This window comes from Phyllostomus hastatus, unplaced genomic scaffold (assembly GCF_019186645.2).
Source record: "Phyllostomus hastatus isolate PE091 unplaced genomic scaffold, TTU_PhHast_1.1 phas_contig_17, whole genome shotgun sequence".
Classification (NCBI taxonomy): domain Eukaryota; kingdom Metazoa; phylum Chordata; class Mammalia; order Chiroptera; family Phyllostomidae; genus Phyllostomus; species Phyllostomus hastatus.
In genome coordinates, this window is record NW_025333664.1 from 20772295 (window position 1) to 20791699 (window position 19405).

At 44.7% G+C, this 19405-nt stretch overlaps 1 protein-coding gene across 3 annotated transcripts in view; it reads right to left on the minus strand.

Moving 5' to 3' along the window:
• Nucleotides 1–3284: 3284 nt before the first annotated feature.
• KIF3B (kinesin family member 3B) overlaps nucleotides 3285–19405 on the minus strand; it is a 41601-nt gene continuing 25480 nt past the window's right edge. For all 3 annotated transcript variants that reach the window (XM_045832860.1, XM_045832859.1, XM_045832861.1), the window contains 7 exons: nucleotides 18641–18742; nucleotides 18303–18425; nucleotides 18076–18194; nucleotides 10772–10885; nucleotides 9976–10081; nucleotides 7457–7635; nucleotides 3285–6760 (listed from right to left, as the gene is read on the minus strand). In XM_045832860.1, coding sequence (XP_045688816.1) covers nucleotides 6664–6760; nucleotides 7457–7635; nucleotides 9976–10081; nucleotides 10772–10885; nucleotides 18076–18194; nucleotides 18303–18425; nucleotides 18641–18742 — 840 coding nt within the window. In that variant the 3' untranslated portion in view covers nucleotides 3285–6663. The remainder of the gene's footprint in view (nucleotides 6761–7456; nucleotides 7636–9975; nucleotides 10082–10771; nucleotides 10886–18075; nucleotides 18195–18302; nucleotides 18426–18640; nucleotides 18743–19405) is intronic.

Below are 19405 nucleotides of genomic sequence, written 5' to 3' on the forward strand. Positions count from 1 at the left end.
AAAGGAATACATAATTTTAAGCTGGGAAAAGGGATAAGGAGGAAACGAGGTAAAGTAAGAGACACCATACAGCTGGATGGAGGTGGGGAAAAATCAGAATGGATGGTTGGGAAAGGCTTCTTGGAAGACGTGACATTTAACAGGTACCTGCAGGATAAGTAGGAGTTAGCAAAGAGAGGGGACAAGCTTCCAGAAACAGAACATAACACATGTGAAGACGCCAAGGCATGAAAGCTGTTGGCACAACCCAAAGGAGGCCTGTGTAGCTCCAGCCTTGGAGGGCTTGGCTGGAGGGTATGAGGAGAGGAATCAGGCCTTCTGTAGGTCCTAATCACCCTGAATTTGCCACCAATGGGTGTTTCTGTCTCCTCTGTTCTCAAAAGGGCTGGAGTACATTTTACTCCTCTGCATCCTCAGAATAGAGCAAGACACCTGGTGCATAACAGGCATTCAACAAGCTCCTATGAGCCACACTGTCTCGGGAGATGCAGGTGAATGATGTCTCACTCTGCCCATTTCTCCCACCCCAAAAGCAAGTCCCCAGTTGGCTCGCCTAACTGAAGCACCCGGGGACGGTTAACCACAAGACCGGTGACAGAAACAGAGGATGAAACAGGAGCAGCTGTGAGAGCTACAGTTACATCCTCGACAAATGCCACTGGCAGATGTGACCACAGCATAGTCCTTGGAGACCATGCTGGGGGTAACTTCAATCAGATGGCAACTCGAGTATACGAGAGCCCAACGAAGTCACATGCCCCCAAACCGAACTATCTGTGTGGAGTTCAAAATACAGTTTCCAAGGTCAACTGTTTTTAAACACAGCACTTCTGACAAACAAATGTATGGGTTTTCCTTTCCGCCCAACCACCAATCCTCTGGTTCTCCAGACACCAGCGGGGCAGCCTACAATTCCAGCATGACCTGAACTCAGCACAGGCCCATCCGTTAAGGGCTCAGTCCCACAAGACTGCCACCACTTCAGGTGCCAGCCAAAGTCCCAGGAGGCCGCTTGTACTTCGGATCAACTTTAAATTGGGGTTCCCTCAATCCTCTCCTCAGGTTTGATAATCACTAGAATAGCTCACAGAACTCAGGAAAGGGCTTTAGTTACTATTACTGATTTATTATAAAGGATGCAACTCACAGGAAGAGCCAAATGGCAGAAATGCATACTAGACAGTGGGGGCGGGAGGAACAGGAAGCCTCCACGTCCTCTTTGCGCGTGTCATCCTCCCAGCACCTCAGTATGCTGACCAACCCAGGAGCTCTTCAAACCCCCATAGTCCAGGGGCATTTATGGAGGCTCCATTACCTAGCCATGACTAAATCACTGGCCACGGGTGATGAACTCAGTCCCCGGTTCCTCTCCCCTCTCTTCCCCGGAGGTCAGGGGATGGAACTGAAAGTTCCAAACCTCTTATCACATGACCATTTCCTCTGGCAACCAGTCCCCATCCTGAAGCTGTCTAGGGGCCCACCTAGAGTCACTTAGTTAGCATTAACTCATATGCAGCTGAAAGGGGCTTGTCAGAAACACCAAAAGATACTCCCATCACTCAAATTCCAAAGGTTGTAGACGCTTTTCAGAGATGAAAACCACATATATTTCTTACAGGATCTTACAAGGTGTGAATAGTTTTATTTTTTTATTATTTTTAACAATCTAGAAGATGAGAAGACGACTTGGTGAACAGCAGGAATTTCCAAGGTGCCGAGCTACCCTGCCCCACACCACCTGTGTACATTAGCTCCCAGCCCCGCCCAGAATCCTGTCACTTCAAGAACACACTCATAATTCTTTAAATCACACTTTGAACTCTTGCTTTCTGGCTAATGCATTTTGAACTATTCTAAATGAATAATTATTTAGGCCATGCCAAGCTATGGTTTTTAACTCTTTCTTGGAAGGAAAGGCAGGTATAGAGACATTACATATAGTTCGAGGGCACCTTGTGAAGAAACACAATTAAGCGTTATTTGCCTAAGTCACAGAGGCCACTGTCCTCTCTGTGCTCTTTAAATACCTTGTTGATGTTTTTTAAAGCCCTGTCCTGTAATCATTTCTACAATAGTTCACCCTTCCCTTGGGTCAGGCAAGGCCTTCACAAATGTCCCCTTTCAAACTCCTGTCCCTCCCTTGCCCAACTAACTCCAGGTCCTCTAGATTTCACTGTAAATGCCGTTGCCTCAGAAAGCCCTCCCCTTCTTTGCCCGCCCAATCCACACCAGGCTCCTGTTACTCCCTTGTAGTAACCTGTCCTGCCGCTTCACGGCTTCTGTCCTAATTGGTAATTACACATCCATGTGTGTTTGGTTAATACTCACTCTGCCTCCTTCCCCACTGAAGGGCAAGCTCCATGCGGGCAGTGTTGCTCACATCTATATATCCAGTGCCCAGAATAACACAGCACATAGTAGGCACTCCATTTATATTTGTTAATAATTAGCAGCTTTCCTAGAAAGGCCTAGGGTTTTCTAAATGTGGCATGCCCAAGAGTCATGTGTAGTGTCCTGGGATGCAAACTGTCCTTGGTATCTTCCGAACATAGGGTCCTGTCACAGCCATAAGCACATTTTCAAGCGTCTGCTCTTGTCCACACATCGTGTGCTTGTTGCTTTAAATTGCTGCTAATCCTCGAGACAGTCCCGCAAAGTAGGGGATACCACCCCATTTTTTAGACAAGGACCCCAAGATTCAGAGAAGTCAATGAAATTCCTTATGGTCTCATGGTTAGTAAGCAGAGACACACCCAAACTTCGGCCTGCTCAGAGGCCAGGGTCTGAGCCCCTCCTCCGCAGCCCCGCCCCCAGCCAGGAAGCACTAGTGCCGAGGGTGCATTCCTGCGGACCCAAGAGTGTGAGGGACCGCAAGACCCACGTTCGGTGCACGTCTGGTATTTCTTTCCCCCCCCAATGGTAAATAACAGAAAATATTTTCTGCGTTAAAAAAAGACTTATAAGTATAACGTAATAAATTTAAAGAAATTTAAAAAACAACAACAAATATAAAAGTTAAAAGGCATTTCATGCCTGTTGCCCAGGCTGGTCCAAGGAATTTCCATGGAAAAACTTGAGAAGCACTTATTTGTCACACTCTTTCTTGCTTCATTTTATGTCCCCTTACCTTGTTACTATATTTTTAAAATACCAGCATTCTGATTCAACCTTCATTTCCACTCCTATCCTCCTTTTACTAGAAAAAAATGTTTAAAGAGAGTGGCAGTGAGTCAGCCACAGGCACGTCATTTTCAAAAGCGTCAGTCATTTATGAGGACACCTTATGTAGGTACAATAAATCTGATTTTTATTACACATCTTAGTTTAGAATCACTTTTACATTCCTAGACAAAGAGATGATACAAATAAATATCAACTGTAAAACTCAGAGCCCCAAGTATTGGCATATTCTTTGTCTAAAGGTAGCCAAAGAGAAGGTCAAGATCAATAGTAACTCTAATGAGCCATAAAGCCCACTGCCTCCTTCCTGCACCAGGATTACTCCTTTCATAAATAACCTCAAAAGTATTTCATTCAAGAAACAAGGGCAGGGAGGAAGGTGACAGATTTCTGAGCAGTACAAGACAAAACCTTGCGAGATAGACAATAGCCAGGCCCACTATTCTTATCCGGTTCCCTCCGAGCATTTTGATTATGGCTTTTAGAGTGTATGAATAGCCCCATTTTCAACCACTGATGGTGTTCAGATGGCCCAAGCTGTTGCTTGCAGTGAACCTTGACCTCAAGTGGGAAATGTGAGGCAGAACTGATATCCCAGGTTAGCGACAGGGATTCCGACACTTCTCAGCAACTTGGCAACAATTTTACATTCAGTGAGGGAGGACTTACTAGAGTCAGACAGGAAAAGCAGAGAGCAGCCCACGCCTGAGCGGCAGAACTCTCTGACGCACTTGGTCATGGAGGTGTGGGTGGTGCGATTCAAGCAGCATGCAGGCAGGCATTCAACGGGGGACGATCCAACGTCAGGGCCGAGTCGTAAGAAAGTGCTTCATGCCTATGATTTCTGGCCTTGGGTTCTGAATCCAGCTGTCTGGGAGACATGTGACTTTAAAATAGGAAGCCAAATACATTCCTGCTGATCAGAGCAAAAAGGGGCCTGAGGAGGGTTGCGCACAGTCTCGAACTCCTTCTCCAAATGATCTTCTTAGATGCTGTTTGGCTGGCTTCCAGGCTTCTCTAACTGCTGCTGGCACGAGAGCCCTCAGACGGCTTGGAACATTCAGGCATGACTACAGACAGGAAAACCTGGTCCCTCGGTGGGCTGGGGAGGTCCTCTGCACACGTGGCTCAGTTCAGAGCCCAAAGCAGCAGCGTTCTGGCAGCAGTAAGGCGTTCTACTGCTTGCTCTACTCACATATTTATCGGATCCGCTTTAAGAGAAGAAAAGCACCGGAGACTGCTTGGGAAGGGACAGCATCACCTTCACACGGGTGTTCTTCCACTTTCTTCACAGACCACCGGACGTACACGGCTGAGTCCAAGCCAAGCTTGTTTTACTAACCCTGCTTGTCAACTCGGCTTTCTTCTTCTGCCTTCTTAGAAAAGTTCTATGGCCACTCAACCACCCTTGGTCAGAACAGCCACCTTGAGACACCGGTGACAAGGTGTTGTGTTACCTGCAGTGTTCAGTTCTCGGACTTGCCGGATGAGTATTTTCAGCCTACAGAATTCATACTAGCTCTGAAAAAATGTGGTGCAAGAGACAGGTGTAGCTGGCAGATAATCGTAGGCTATCACCTTGTCATTTGGTTCCCATTCAAACAGGTAAAGTCTTACTAAATAAGAGAGGAGCAGGGTTTGATCCCAAGAAAGATGAGGGAAGGCTCCATTATGCTCTGGGGATTACTGAAAAGGGCCCTGGGTTCAGAAAGAATGGTAACAAAAAAGGAGACCAGCTGCCAGGTGACAGATCTCCATTTGTAGAATGCTACGACATTGCACTTGGTACCTCCTCTTTCCCACAGGTTTTGATCCAGAAATGTGCCCTGGGAACTGAGCAGCTGAGTTAAAACATAACTCAAGGTCCACCTGAGTCACCACATTGCTGAGGTACCATGCCAGCAAGGTACACCAGTGTGGCAGACCTGGGGACTTACACTGTCCCCTCAGGCTTGGCTTGTGGACTCAGATGCCCACGCGGGAGCGCTTCCAGCCAGCACCAGTCATTCAGCGGGCCTTCGATGCGGACAAAGGCAACAACTGTACATGAGTGTCGTTCTAAAACGGGGCAAGTCCTTGGTCTCTGTCTCTCTCTTACAGACGCACAGGGACACACTCAAAGAACACAGGCACCACTGGGCTTGCACACCCACACACACCTATAAGCTTCTCTTGGGGGGAGAAGAAGTAACATTCACCTAATGACCAACATAAAAATGAAGCTTTGAATTTCAATAATACACAGAACTGAAACTTATAAACCAAACTAGTTTATGTAAACGGGAATTTCTAACCCTCTCCTCTGAGCCTATTCAATCACACAGCCACTCCTCGCCACTGCTTTTGGTTCTGCCTGGGGGGTGGGGGCGGGGTGCGCAATTCTAGGACAACGTGACTTTAGCTGGAGACAAGCAGAGTTCTTTGCATCTGTTAGGTCTTCCCTTCACACTGCACTGTTGCTTGTGCCTCTGCCTCAGCCCAGTCACCCTGATGCTCTCTATGCAAACACGGAACAAAGTGGGGGATTCAAAAGTGCCACCATATGTCTCGTTCCCCCTACTCTTGTCCCATCAGAGAAGGCAGAGCCAGCCTCCCCTCTCCCCCAAAGCAGGCCCACTGCAGAGCATGCCCTGGAGGCAGACTGGCCTAGGAAGGGATGCTCAGAGTATGCACACTTGGCTAAGGATGGTGACGAATGAAGAGTAAAGTGACACGGTGTATGGACATGGCACTGGCTTACAGATTTAAGTCTTTGACAGGATGGTCATGGTTTTGAGGTTTTAAAGAAGCTGTTTCCCTAAACTCTCCAAGGAGGCAAAGGGAATGTGATTTCTATTGCTTCCAACATTAATCCTCCAGGAGCAGAAAAGTGGCAGCTTCCTTGGAAAACATTTCCTTACTCAGCAGATCCCAAAGGCGGATCCGCTTTTTACTGAGGAGCACGGACCATGCCCACGGGAGGCTTGGGTCCACATGAGATTTCTCATTTCAACTACAAGAGCAGCACCTATTCAAGTTCTAGGGCTTTTACTTTTCAACCTCACTGTCACTGTGTCCTGAGGCTCCAAAGACTTGGTCCCGCTCAGGTGACTCCTGATTCTGCCCTACTGCTTGACAAGGGAGCCCAGTGTAAAGAATAGGCTAGAAGAGGAGAGGGCAGAGGAAGGAAGGCAAAGGCAGGGAGAGGAGAAGGCAAGGGAGAAGGGAAGCAAGGTCACTGGTCATTCTCTTGCTTTCCACTTCGACTACCGCACTTTACCTTACCCATGCATTTCTGAGATGCTAATGAAAGGACGCTGCTGAGTGCCGGGTTAGGACCAGCACCTTCCAGCCAGATTCAGTTGGTTCATCTGCAAAGAGGCCATCACTTCTCCCCAGGGGAATGGTTCTGAGTTTGGGCTGGAGTCCTCTCTGCAAGGATTTGCTCATCTCTTCTCTCAGAAGGCAAATGCTGTTTAAACCCCGGGAGAGAAGGAACTGGCTTTACTTTGGAACCAGCCCCCGTGACTGTGGATAAAGCTGAGATGCAGGGGTTCCTGAGGAAGAGGAGGAGGATCCCGACTTCCTTCCACTTTTAGGCCTGCAAAAGTCAAGCACAAGTTCAGGTTACATGTCCCATCTCTGTCGCCGACACAGGTCAGATTCCTTTCCCATCAAGTGCCACTAACATTTCCAGGCGGCCTTTCCTCAACAGCCTGAAAGCCAGCACACTTTCAGCTGTAAAACCATGAGACCGGCACACGAGCCCCTCTGCATATGACTAACACGCCCTGCCGACCAACGTGTGAGACCGCAGGGACAGGACTCTGATGCTCAGCAACCGTTTCTCCGTTTGAATAAAATCTTCACTGTCTTCTCCAAATTGACAAAAAATATCAAGTTCCCAGGTATAATTTCTTCCATTTTTGGTTTTTCACCTAGTTGTTTTCTTTTAACTTCTAATCCAGAATTTAATTAAGATAGAATTCCTAATTTAGCATCAAATTAAGTCCCTGGTACCTGGTGGGAACCAAAGCCCGTCCCTTGTTTCACGAGAACACGTGTTCCTTACAGTAGGAGCTGGGCACATTAGGCATGCTGGTGTTCAGTCCACTTGGCACAATGCCTGAACCAGAAATATTTGTGTAATAAATGAATAAACACGGGAGTAACATGGCAGCATTTTCTGGCGTACCCTGGAAAGCATTCTACGATAAACACTCTCGGCACCCTCTGCCTTCACTTGTCCCTGTGCCTACATGTTCTGTTCAAACACAGGTCATCAAGAGCCACTCACCTGGCCTTGGGTTTCTTATTTGCAGTACTTTCAAAGGATGACGCGTCCACCTGTATCTCATCTTCGTCCTGCAGAGCTGCATCCAATGCAGCCTGGACTTTGGGGGCAATAGCGGGGCCCTCGTAGTCTCTGGTGGTCCGGCTGGGCATGTCCAGCTCTAATAGCACGATGTTTTCTGCCTGCAGAAGTACAGCCGTTACCAGTTAGGCTGGTTTCCAATCAGACATGGAGTACATGCAATGCAGACCCCTTCCAAAAACAGAACTGCAAATTGCTTGCTCCTCAGATCCTACCAAGAAACTGCCTAGAAGTGATGTGGTTTTATAACTTTTTTCCTGGCGAGATTACAAGTGATTTTCATTTTCTTCTCTGGGCTATTCACTATTTTCCTTTTTAAAAAAGATTTTATTTATTTTTAGAGAGAGGGGAAGGGAAGAGAGAGAGAAACATCAATGTGTGGTTGCCTCTTGTGCGCCCCCTACTGGGCACCTGGTTTGCAACTCAGGCATGTGCCCTAACTGGGAATCAAACCAGCAACCTTCTGGTTTGCAGGCCGGTACTCAATCCACTGAGCCACACTAGCCAGGGCTAAAAATAAAAATATTTAATAATGAGCATGTATTACACCCTTAGGGGAAAAATAATAAATTAAGTAAGACCTATTTATTGTGGACAATGTGAAAATACAAGAGGGTAAAGAAGAAAATAGTAATCACCAATAATCTCACTACCTACAGCAGCTCTGATAAACGTTTTGGTTGCCAAGGGGAAAAGCAGATCTGGTGCACATGTGTGGATGATGTGTGTGGTGGTATATTTGCTCATAACCACAATTTGAAAATCAGTGTGGGCCCCGCCTCACAACTGGCCTTGTGGATGGATTCCTTCATTTGACATCCCGTGGTGGGCCTTTTCCTCGCTCCTACTGAGGCAAGTGCAAAGGGGAAGAGGACAGTTTAAACATCTCGTCCTCTAGCTCCTCCCACTCAGTGGAGTCCAGGCCCCAGTACACTGTGGGGCTGGGGAGCGGGGGCACTGCAGGGAGAAGGTGAGGAGAGGGAGTGCTCTGTTTATCAATTGTAGATGCTGAGATGCTGCTTAACATTTATCTTAATGGAGTGCATCTATTGCTAAAAGCATCTGAGATCCACTGCTTGAAAGTCTACCTTTGAATCAGTTAGCCCCCTGGAAACCCACATATTTGATTTGTAGGCTTTAAAAGCATGTTTTTAGCTTAAGACGTGAAACAACTGGCAAGAAAATGCACCCTTGGAAATGGCTAGAAAAATGCTTTTGAGGACTCTGTCTGACACATCACTCATCTTCCATGATGTAAAACCCCATCTAATACACCTCTTTTGCTTTTGTTTTCTTTATTTTAAATAACTCAGCACCAGGAAGAACAGCGCCTGAGGAGCTAACCCATCCTAGTCTGTTTTGCTCTGGCCGCTAAGGGAGACTCAAAAACATTTTAAATGAAAATATTTCATTATAAAATAATACAGAGTCCCCACTGATAGTTAGAAAATACAGATAAGCAAAAAAGAAGAAAATTTAAATGGAGTATACTTCCATTAACCAGGGATAAACAATTCACATTTTCATATATTTAGTCCTAGATTTTTTTATTCATATATACAATTGCAGTACCAATTGTTTTATAACTTAACAATATACTGTGTCTCCGGCTTCATCCACTGACCAGCTACCTACTAAGCTACAGGACTATTACACTGAGTAGGTGGGAGGGTCCAAGTAAAGAAAGCGATAAAGCACCCAATACAGTGCCTGGCACACAGCAAGTGCTTATAAATAGAAGCTCACCTAGTATTATATGTCCGGGTCATTAAACAAGCCTTAATTATGGCATTTTAAGTAACCACATAACTGACTACATTATGTTAAATGGAAGTATCATACCTTCTTTTTTTTAAGATTTTATTTATTTATTTTTAGAGAAAGAGGAAGGGAGGGATAAAGAGAGGGAGAGAAATATCGATGTGCAAGAGAAACATTGATTGGTTGCCTCTTGCACGCCCCTAGCTAGGGACCTGACCTGCAACCCAGGTATGTGCCCAGACTGGGAATCAAATCAACGACCTTTTGGTTCACAGGCCGGCGCTCAATCCACAGAGCCACCCGAGCCAGGGCACTGTACCTTCTTTAACACACCTCCATCTCCTGTCACTGACACTTCCGTTTCTCCCAGTCTTCCCACAGAGACTGTTTAAAGCTTGGTGTTAATTTTTACCGGCCATTATGGACAGGATGCTTGCACTCTCCTCCCAGTCCTAATTTTCTAAATCTCATTTTATTTTACCTTTTTAATGTGTAATTATTTGTTATTGTTCTTTTTGTTACTTCTCATTTGCTAAAATTATTATATTAATAGAAGTTTCCTCTGGGGCCTCTGGAAAGAGGAGGACAACTCTGTGACTCTGCAGCACAGTGCCTAAGGGTTTACATGAATCTAAACTCTGTGAGACGAGAGGAGAGGAACGCAAGAACAGTCTTCTCACCCTATATCGGGCCTCTGGACGAATCATCATGGACATTCTTGCGTGCTGGCTCAATGGTCTCTTATACCCCACAGCTGAGACTGGCCGCTTCATCATCTGCTGATTCCTGGAAATGGACTGCAGTGGTTAAAGCACGGGCTGACGTGTGTTCCGCAGCCCCAGGATCGGTCCTGCGGAACCAGCACTCACAAGACTGCTTACACAGAACCTGAAGCACGTGACTTCCTGGACTGAGGGCAGACATGGAAATGACGCAGGAGCTGCTAATACTTTCTGCTTGAGCTGCTTTCTGATTCAAACATGAGCATCATGCATCTTTTAAGCTGGAAGAGAACTGAGTCATCATCCAGTTCTTAGGTGATAGGCATGAAGCACAGCTGTCAGCACTCCCCACGCCTGTGTCCTTGGCAGACAGTTCCCATTTTTCCAGCAGGACCCAGACTTATACTGAGAGTCCTTCTCAACACTGTGTCAGACTGACACACAAGATAACACCTGTGTAACGCCCCTCCTTTGGCCTAGCATGCTTCGCTTGACAGCTGGGGAAGCTGAAATGCAGGAACTCGGGAGAGGTCATTAGTTCACTGTGAGAAAGTCTCCCAGTTCCTAATACCATACGCATCATCGATTTTTATCTCATGGAACTATGCCATTACAAAATCAGGGACGCAATTGGTGTCAACTTAAAATGAGTCAAACTGTGTTCTTACCATACCGCTCTGGCCAAACCCAGCTTCTCGGCATTCTTTCCCTCCTCCCCACCTTCAAGTCTACTTAAAAGTCAGCAGTGACTTACTCCAGTCTGGTTATAGGATGTAATTTCCAATGATCTTCCTCTTCATCAAAGAAGGATCTATTCATAATTTTACTTTTTTCTTCCAGAGGGATAAAGTTTTCTATAATAAGATGCCTGTAAGAGCACACATACAGGGGTGAACACAGGGGGAGAAAGAACACATGTGGGGTGTCGGCTCTCTGGCCCCACATGTAGTGTGTAATTAGGTAAGCCACGTCACTCAGCAGTTACTACACAGGGACTACGGGCCTACCATCCCTCAAAGAACTGAGACACAGACCCGAATGACACTTGGTCCTTGCCTGAGACAGAACAGTGCAGCACTTTTAGGTGTGACAGGTGCTGGCGGGGTCTGCCCGAGGAATATGGAGAGGTCACTTCTGCCCAAGACGACGCTGCTCGAGGAGGTGAAAGAACTGAAGAGGGAGGTGGTGCCCGGGTGATACTGGAGTGAGTCTGTGTTGTCTGAAGTACCTTTGGGAGGGCCACTGGTACTGCCACCCCAGCTCATTAACTTCCCACATGATGAAAACAGACTGGAAATTAAACCGCCTTCCTCTGAACGTCTGGATTGTTGCCAGAGACGGAAATTTTCACAGTCTGATCACCAGGACAAAGAAGAGGACCAAGTGCATTTCAGTCCCTTAGACTTCTGAGAATGAAGACTGTTCCTGAGAAGAGGCTGCGTGAGAAGAGCCCAGGGAACATGGCGAACAATGAGACTGGGACCCACTGCTTTGGGTCTGGCCATAGTGATGACTCTCTCCAGCTACCTCTCACAGTCACTCTCTCAAAACCGCGGGGCAGAACAATGCCGAGGGGGCGTTAGCGTGAGAGAAAACACAGAGCAAACACCAGAAGGGACGGGTACTGACTGTTCAAGAGCAGGTTGACTCACTGTTTACTCAAAGGATATAAGAGCTGTAACAAGAGAAGTGCCTTCTTTAGGGGAAAAATATTTTGGAGAGATGACATGTTCTCTTCATTTTACTTTACACGTAAGAAATTATTTTTCATAACATACATTTGGGGTTTTTTTTCCTGATTTTAAAAGTCCTATTTACATATTAGGAAATTTGAAAAATATAATTACACACAGTTTCACTATCCAGAGGTAGCTATTACTAATATTTTGGCACAGCGTGTTCTGATCTTTTTTCCAGGTGTGCATACCTAGAAAGAGGACTGATACATACATTTAATTTTAAAGGCTCCTTTCGAAATTTAAAACTTGGTCGTTAAAAGAATCCCTTTGGAAAAGTTCTTCTTTAAAGAAAAATTCCAGCTAATACTGTGAAAGGCAACATAGAAAAACATCATTTTGTAACCCCTAGTGAAATAAAAGATCCAGACAAAGTCATTATTGGTTGAAACCATTAGCTCAATGGTTCTCAAGCCAAGACGCACATCCATGTCATTTACAGAGTTCTGACAAACACCTTCCGCAGGCTTCATGACAGATCAATGGTTCTCCAAGCATGGTCACTGAACCAGCAGGAGCAACCACTGGAACTTGTTAGAAATGCAAATTCTCAGGCCCCACCCCAGATATACCAAATCAGACTCTCCACATACGGGGCCCCGCCAGGTATGTGTAACAAGCCTTTCAGATGATTTGGTGCTTGCTAAAGACCCCTGCCCTAGACCAATTAAATCAAAATCTCTAGCGTGGGGCTCAAGCATCATTATCTGAAAAACTCCTGAGATGATTTCTTTGTGCAGCCAAGGCTGAGAACCAGTGCTTCAGTGCTAGCTTTCAGGTAAAAGAAAACAGGAGAGAGAGAGACACAAACTAAACTGCACTAGGAAGAAGCAGACCAACAAATGCAGAATGGAAGGCATTTCTACAGGCTATATGACCCAACTCTTTCAACAAGTCAACTAGTAAAAAGTTCTTAAGAGGAAAAGGGATTGCTCCAGATTAAAATAAAGTTGAGACATAGTGACCAAATGCAATATGTAGTCCATATACAGATCTTTTAAAAAATATATTGATTATGCTATTATAGTTGTCTCAGTTATCCCCCTTTGCCCCCCTCCACCCGGTACCCCCATTCCCTCCGACAGTCCCCCCCTTAGTTCATGTTCATGGGTCATGCATATAAGTTCTTGGGTTTCTCCATTTCCTTTTCTATTCTTAACATCCCCCTATTTTGTACGTACCAATTTATACTTCTTAATCCCTGCACTTCCCCCCCATTCTCCCCTTCTCCCTCCCCGCTGATAACCCTCCAAATGATCTCTATATCTAAGATTATGTTCCTGTTCTGGTTGTTGGCTTAGTTTGTTTTTTTCAGATTCAGCTGTTGATAGCTATAAATTTGTTGACATTTTAATGTTCATAGTTTTGATGATCTTCTTAATCTTAAGTAAGTCCCTTTAACACTTCATGTAATATTGGTTTGGTGATGATGAACTCCTTTAGCTTTACCCTGCCTGGGAAGCACTTTATCTGCCCTTCCATTCTAAATGATAGCTTTGCTGGGTAAAGTAATGCAGGTTGTAAGTCCTTGCTTTTCATGACTTTGAATATCTCTTGCCAGTCCCTTCTTGACTGCAAAATTTCTTTTGAGAAATCAGCTGAGGACCTTTTTTATGGGAACTCCCCTATAGGTACTTTCTGCTTTTCTCTTGCTGCTTTTAAGATTCTCTCTTTATCTTTAACCCTTGCTATTTTAATTATGATGTGCCTTGGTGTAGGCCTGTTTGTGTCCATCTTGCTTGGGACTCTCTGTGCTTCCTGGACTTGCATGTCTATTTCCTTCATCAAATTAGGGAAATTTTCTTTCATTATTTTTTCAAATAAGTTTTCAATTTCTTGCTCTTCCTCTTCTCCTTCCAGCATCCCTAGGATGTGGATGTTGGTACATCTGGAGATGTCCTAGAGGCTCCATATACTGTCCTTGTTTCTCTGAATTCTTTTTTCTTCTTGCTGTTCTGATTGAATGCTTATTTCCTCCTTATGTTCCAAATCATTAATTTGAGTCCTAGCTTCATCCCCTCCACTGTTGGTTCCCTATAGATTTTTTCATTTCACTCAGTGTAACCTTCACTTCTTCCTGGGTCTTTTTTATTTTGTTGCCATATTCAATGAGTTCTTTGAGCATTCTGATCACCAGTGTTTTGAACTCTGCACCTGATAGATTGGTTATCTGTTTCATTTTGATTTTTTTCTCAAGTTTTATTCTATTCTTTCATTTCGACCGTATTTCTTTGTCTCCTCAACTTGGCAGCCAACCTGTGTTTGTTTCTATGTATTAAGTAGAGCTGCTTTGACTCCCTGTCTTAGTAGTATGGCCTATTATACAAAAGGCATCTGTAAATTGTGTGGGGTGGAGCCTTAGGTAATCACCAGGGCAGGGCAACCTGCTTCACCGCTTTGTGGCTCTGTGTGTGTGTGGGGGGGGGGGGGCGGTGCTCAGAGAGGGGACAATGCCGCTGCCTGGCTTCTGGAGGTTTGCCCAGCACACAGCCTGTTTCCAGTCACTTCACTTTCTCCCTACATGTGACCAGTCCCCTTCCAGCTGTTGTCCTGGTGATGAATCCCAGAGTGGGTAGGTTTGCTATGTTCTAAGTCCGTGCGGGCCCTTTAAGCGAAGTCTCCTGAAAATCCAGTAGTTTCCTCACCACCCCAACCCCCACTGGTTTCTACAGCCAACAGTTACATGGATTTCTCTTCCTAGCACTAGAACCCTGGTCTGTGTGGTCTGGCCTGGGGCTGGGATCGCTTGCTCCCAAGGTATCCCTCCTGATTTTTATCCATCAGGGGGAATGTGGGACTGCTGGTTCTGCTGCTGCCTCTCTGCTCCACATGGCGTCTCTGCACTTCTTGACCCATCTCCACATCTCTGCTCCTCATACCTGTCCGGATGAACGTGGCTTCTTAAATCCTTGGTTGTTGGACTTCCATACAACTTAATTTTCTGACGGTTCTGGGTATTATTTGTTCTCAGGTCTAGCTGTAATTCTTTCTGTGGTTGCGGGAGGAGGAGAAGTTTACCTATGCCTCTATCTTGACCATAAATTCCCACATATAGATCTTAATATGAACAAACCAAGAATATCTGAATATGGATCAAGTATGAGAAAATACTAAGAAACTTAATGTTAGTTTTGTTAGTTGGGAAGACATCTTGTGTTTTATACAAAAATCAACTGTATTTCTATACCCTAGCAATAGCATCCTGAAAGAAAATTAAGAAAATTCCACATACAATAGCATCAAAAATTAGAACACTTAGGTATAAACTTAACAAAAGAAGTGAAAGTAGTTGTGTACTGAAAACCGTAAAAGAATTCTGAGCTAAATTAAAGATCTAAATAAATGAAAAGACATCTAATGTTCATGGATCTGAACACAATATTGTCAAGATGACAATACTCTCCAAATTGATCTACAGATTTGACACAGTCCCCAATAACAATACGGCTGGCTTTTTTTTTGCAGAAATTGACAAGCTGATCTGAAAATTTATACAGAAATGCAAGTGACCCTGAATAGCCAAAAATACCTGAAAAAGAACAACAAAGATGGAGGACTCACGTGTCCTCATTTCAACACTTACTGCAAAGCTACAGTTACCAGAAGAGGGTGGGATTGGCGCAAGGACAGACATGTAGTTCCACGGAGCAGCACTGAGGGGTTAGAGAGAAATCCCTATATTTACAGTCACTGATTTTCAACAGGGGTGCAGAGACAATGAGAAAAGAGCTTTTTCAACAAATGGTGCTGGACAACTGGATATCCACGTGCAAAAGAATGCATTTGAAACCCTACCTCAGACCATACACAAAAATTAACTCAAAATACATCATAGACCTGAATGTAAGACTTAAAACTGTAAGACTCTTAGATGACTTAAGACAATTAAAAACGTAAGCCTATAATAAAACTCATAAACAAATGTTCATAGCAGTATTATTCATAAGAGCTAAGAAGTAGAAACAACCCAAATATCCATCAACTGATGAATGCATAAACAAAATGTGGTGTACTCATACAATACAATATTATTCAACACTGAAAAAGAAGGAAGTATTGAAGCATGCTACAATGTGAATGGTGACTCTTGAAAGCACTATACTGAGAGAAGCCAGTCACAAAAGGTCACATTATTTCATTTATAAATTTATATACAATGTCCAGAATAGGCAAATTTAGATAAACCACCAAAAAATTCAAGCAACAAAAGAATATATTGATTGGATTACATCAAAATTAAAATCTTTTGTGTTATAAAACACCATCAAGAAAGTGAAAAGACAACCCATGGACTGGAAGAAAATATCTGCAAATCATATATCTGATAAGGGACTAGTATCCAGGATACATAAAATAGTCTTCCAACTCAATAATAAAAAGACCCAATAAATAACCCTATTTTAAAATGGGCAAAGTGTCTGAACAGGTATTTCTCCAAAGAAGATAAACAAAAGCCAATAAGCACACAAGAAAAGATGTTCAACATCATTAGCCACCAGGGAATTACAAATCAAAACCAAATGAGATACCACTTCACACCCATTAGGATGGCTGTAATAAAAAAGACAGACAGCCCTGGCTGGTGTGGCTCAGTGGACTGAGTGCTGGCCTGCAAACCAAAAGGTCGTGGGTTTGATTCCCGGTCAAGGCACATGCCTGGGTTGCGGGCCAGGTCCCCAGTTAGGGGAATGCCAGAGGCAACTGATCCATGTATGTCTCGCACACTGCTGTTTCTCTCCCTCTCTTTCTCTCTCCCTTCCCCTCTCTCTAAAAGTAAATAAATAAAATCTTAAAAAAAAAAAAAAAGACAGTAATAGCAAAAAAAGGGGGGGAAGCATCAACGAGGAGAAATCGGTGGTGGAAATATAAAGGGATACAGCTATTTCATTTTTAAATTTTTAAAATGTTTATAGATTTAGAGAGAACAAGGGAGAGAAGGACAGAAACATGGATGTGAGACAGAAACATGTACTGGTTGCCTCCCATACTCGCCCCAAGCGAAGATACAATCTGCAACCCAGGTATGCGCCCTGACCAGTAACTGAAACTTCAACATTTCCGGTGCACAGGATGACGCTCCAACCAACTGAGCCACACAGGCCAGAGCTGATGCGGCCATTTTAGAAAAACAGTTTGGTTTGGTTTGTTTTTAAGAGAGGGAGAGAAACATCAATGTGTAGCTGCCTTTCACGCACCCCCACTGGGGACCTGGCCCACAGCCCAGGCATGTGCCCTGACTGGGAATTGAACCAGTGACCCTTTGCTTCAAGGGCTGGCACTCAATCCACTGAGCCACACTAGCCAGGGCTCAAAAACCAGTCTGGCTTCCTCAAAAAGTTAAACAGAGTTACCATATGACCTAGCCAATTCCACTCCTAGGTGTATATCCCAGAGAAATTAAAATATGTCCATATGAAAACTTGCCCATGAATGTTCACAGCAGCATTATTCATCATAGCCAAGGCTGGAACCTAAAGGCCTATCAACTGATAAATAGATACATGAAATGTGGCATAGCCACACAAAACAATACTATTCAGTCATAAAAAAGAATGAAGTACTGACATGAAACAACATGGGCGATCCTTCAGAGCACTGTTAAGTGAAAGACAGCAGTCACAAAAGATCACGTATCGTGATTCCATTCGTATGAAGTGTCCAGAGCAGCAAGTTCAGAGAGGCAGAAAGTAGATTAGGACTGGGGTGGGGAGAGGGGATAGTGAGCAGTGACTGCTAATTGATATAGGCTTTCTTTCGGGGGGAACAAAATTAGACTGTGTTGATGGTTTTACAACCCTGTATGTATTTTTGAAAAGCTGACTTGTATACTTTAAATAGCTGAACTGTAAGATATGTGAATTATATTTCAATAAAGCTTTTTAAATGTAGCATTGTAGTCATGTATGGGACCTATACATGAGTGAGATAACATGAAGTATGATTTGCTTTAAAATATAATTATAAGAGACAGATGACAAAAGATGGTTTATCACTGAATCTGGGTGATGGGTATTTGGGTATTCACTATACCATTCAGGAAATTCTAGTTAATAAAAGATTCCTTCTTATCAATAAATAACTTTAAAAGCTTCAGGAAGGCAGAGTGGAAGGAAACTTGGAGATCACATGGTGAAATCATTCAGTTAACAGATGAAGCCCAGAGACAGAGTGACTCTCTCAGTAATAAAGAGATGCTGGACACAGTGGCAGGAGGTGGGCTGGAGAGAATGGACCCCGTCCTCAGGGATGTGCTTCTTACTTAATAAACCACCACCCAGCAAGTGCCTGCAGGCACCATGCAAGGGGAAGGCCCAGAACTCACTTGAGTTTCAGCTCCCTGGTGAGCTCATTCTGAGTCTGCTCCAGCTCCTGCCGTTCCTTGATGTGCTCCTCCTGGAGGTCATGGATCTCTGCCTTCACTGCCTGCAGCTTGGAGAAGAGCTGGAACCCGGGGAAGAGGCAGATGAGGAGGGCAGCCCTGTGGACAGGGAGCAATCCCACTCCCCAAGGCTCCAGACGCCTCTGCCTGGCCTCATTCCCTTTATGTACCTTTTTGAGTTTTTTGGTCTTGATGTCCACCTCTTGCTGCAATGAGCTGTATGTCTCTTTAAGTTCCAAAGTCTCCTCATCTCGACTTTCCATCTGTTGCTGGATTTCTCTTTCTCGACGTTTCTGAGCGACATTACAAAATTCATCAGCTTGCCTAGAGACAAGGTCTAGACAAGAACACAGGGCAGGGCTGCTCCAGATCAGTCTCCCACTGGGGAGGGGCTACCACAGCTGGTTTCCACTCCCTCTGAAGGGTCTGACACAAGAGACGTTTGCTTTGTAGCATCAGCGCACCTTACCCCATCACATTCTCCCCAAAACAGGAATGGAAAGGTTACCTGCTCTGCAATTTCCTGCCGTTTTTGCTCCAGGATTTTCTGCTGTTCGTTTGTATGGTCTACTATATTTTTTCCTCCAACAAGCAGCTTACTTTCCATGGCCTGAGTGAGAAAAAAGTGGAATCCATCTTGTGAATGGTCTCTCTCAGAATATATGTCCTCATGGGGAGCTGAGAACTGAGCCAAAGGGGTGAACTCTGGGGGGAAATATATCACGTTCAGCTGTGTCCTGCCCATCCCTGGGATGGGGGCTGAGGTGGCTCCCCTGGGGAGAGGGAGGGTTTACATTGGAAACAATGAAAATATAGCTCCTCCAGATATACCTGAACTTTAGCTTTAAAAAATAATGTTTCTGGTTTGTTTGTACAATGTATTGCCCTTGCTTAGAACATATTAGGCAGCTCTGATATGCTAGGTAGTGGGGATGCAACTGTGAACATAAATCACAAAGTTGAGAGTCCACTGAGGGCTGCAGACGAGTAAGCACACTCTCACCATGAGGATCAGAAGCCATCAGGAGGAAAAGACCGAGTCACAACGGGAAAAGCACACTGGAGGGAGAGAATTCAGGCTTTTGGAGAGTCAGGGAAAGCTTCCTGTCTCAAGTGACATCTACACACAGTGCCCAAGTAAAAACAGGAGTTGGCTAACAAAAACAGTTTTGTGAGGTGAGGGCAGGGTAGGAAGTGGTAGTACATGAAAGCTGGCAGAGCGATCGGAGGCAGTTCAACAACCTCACAGCTCCGTTATGGGAGACTAGACTTG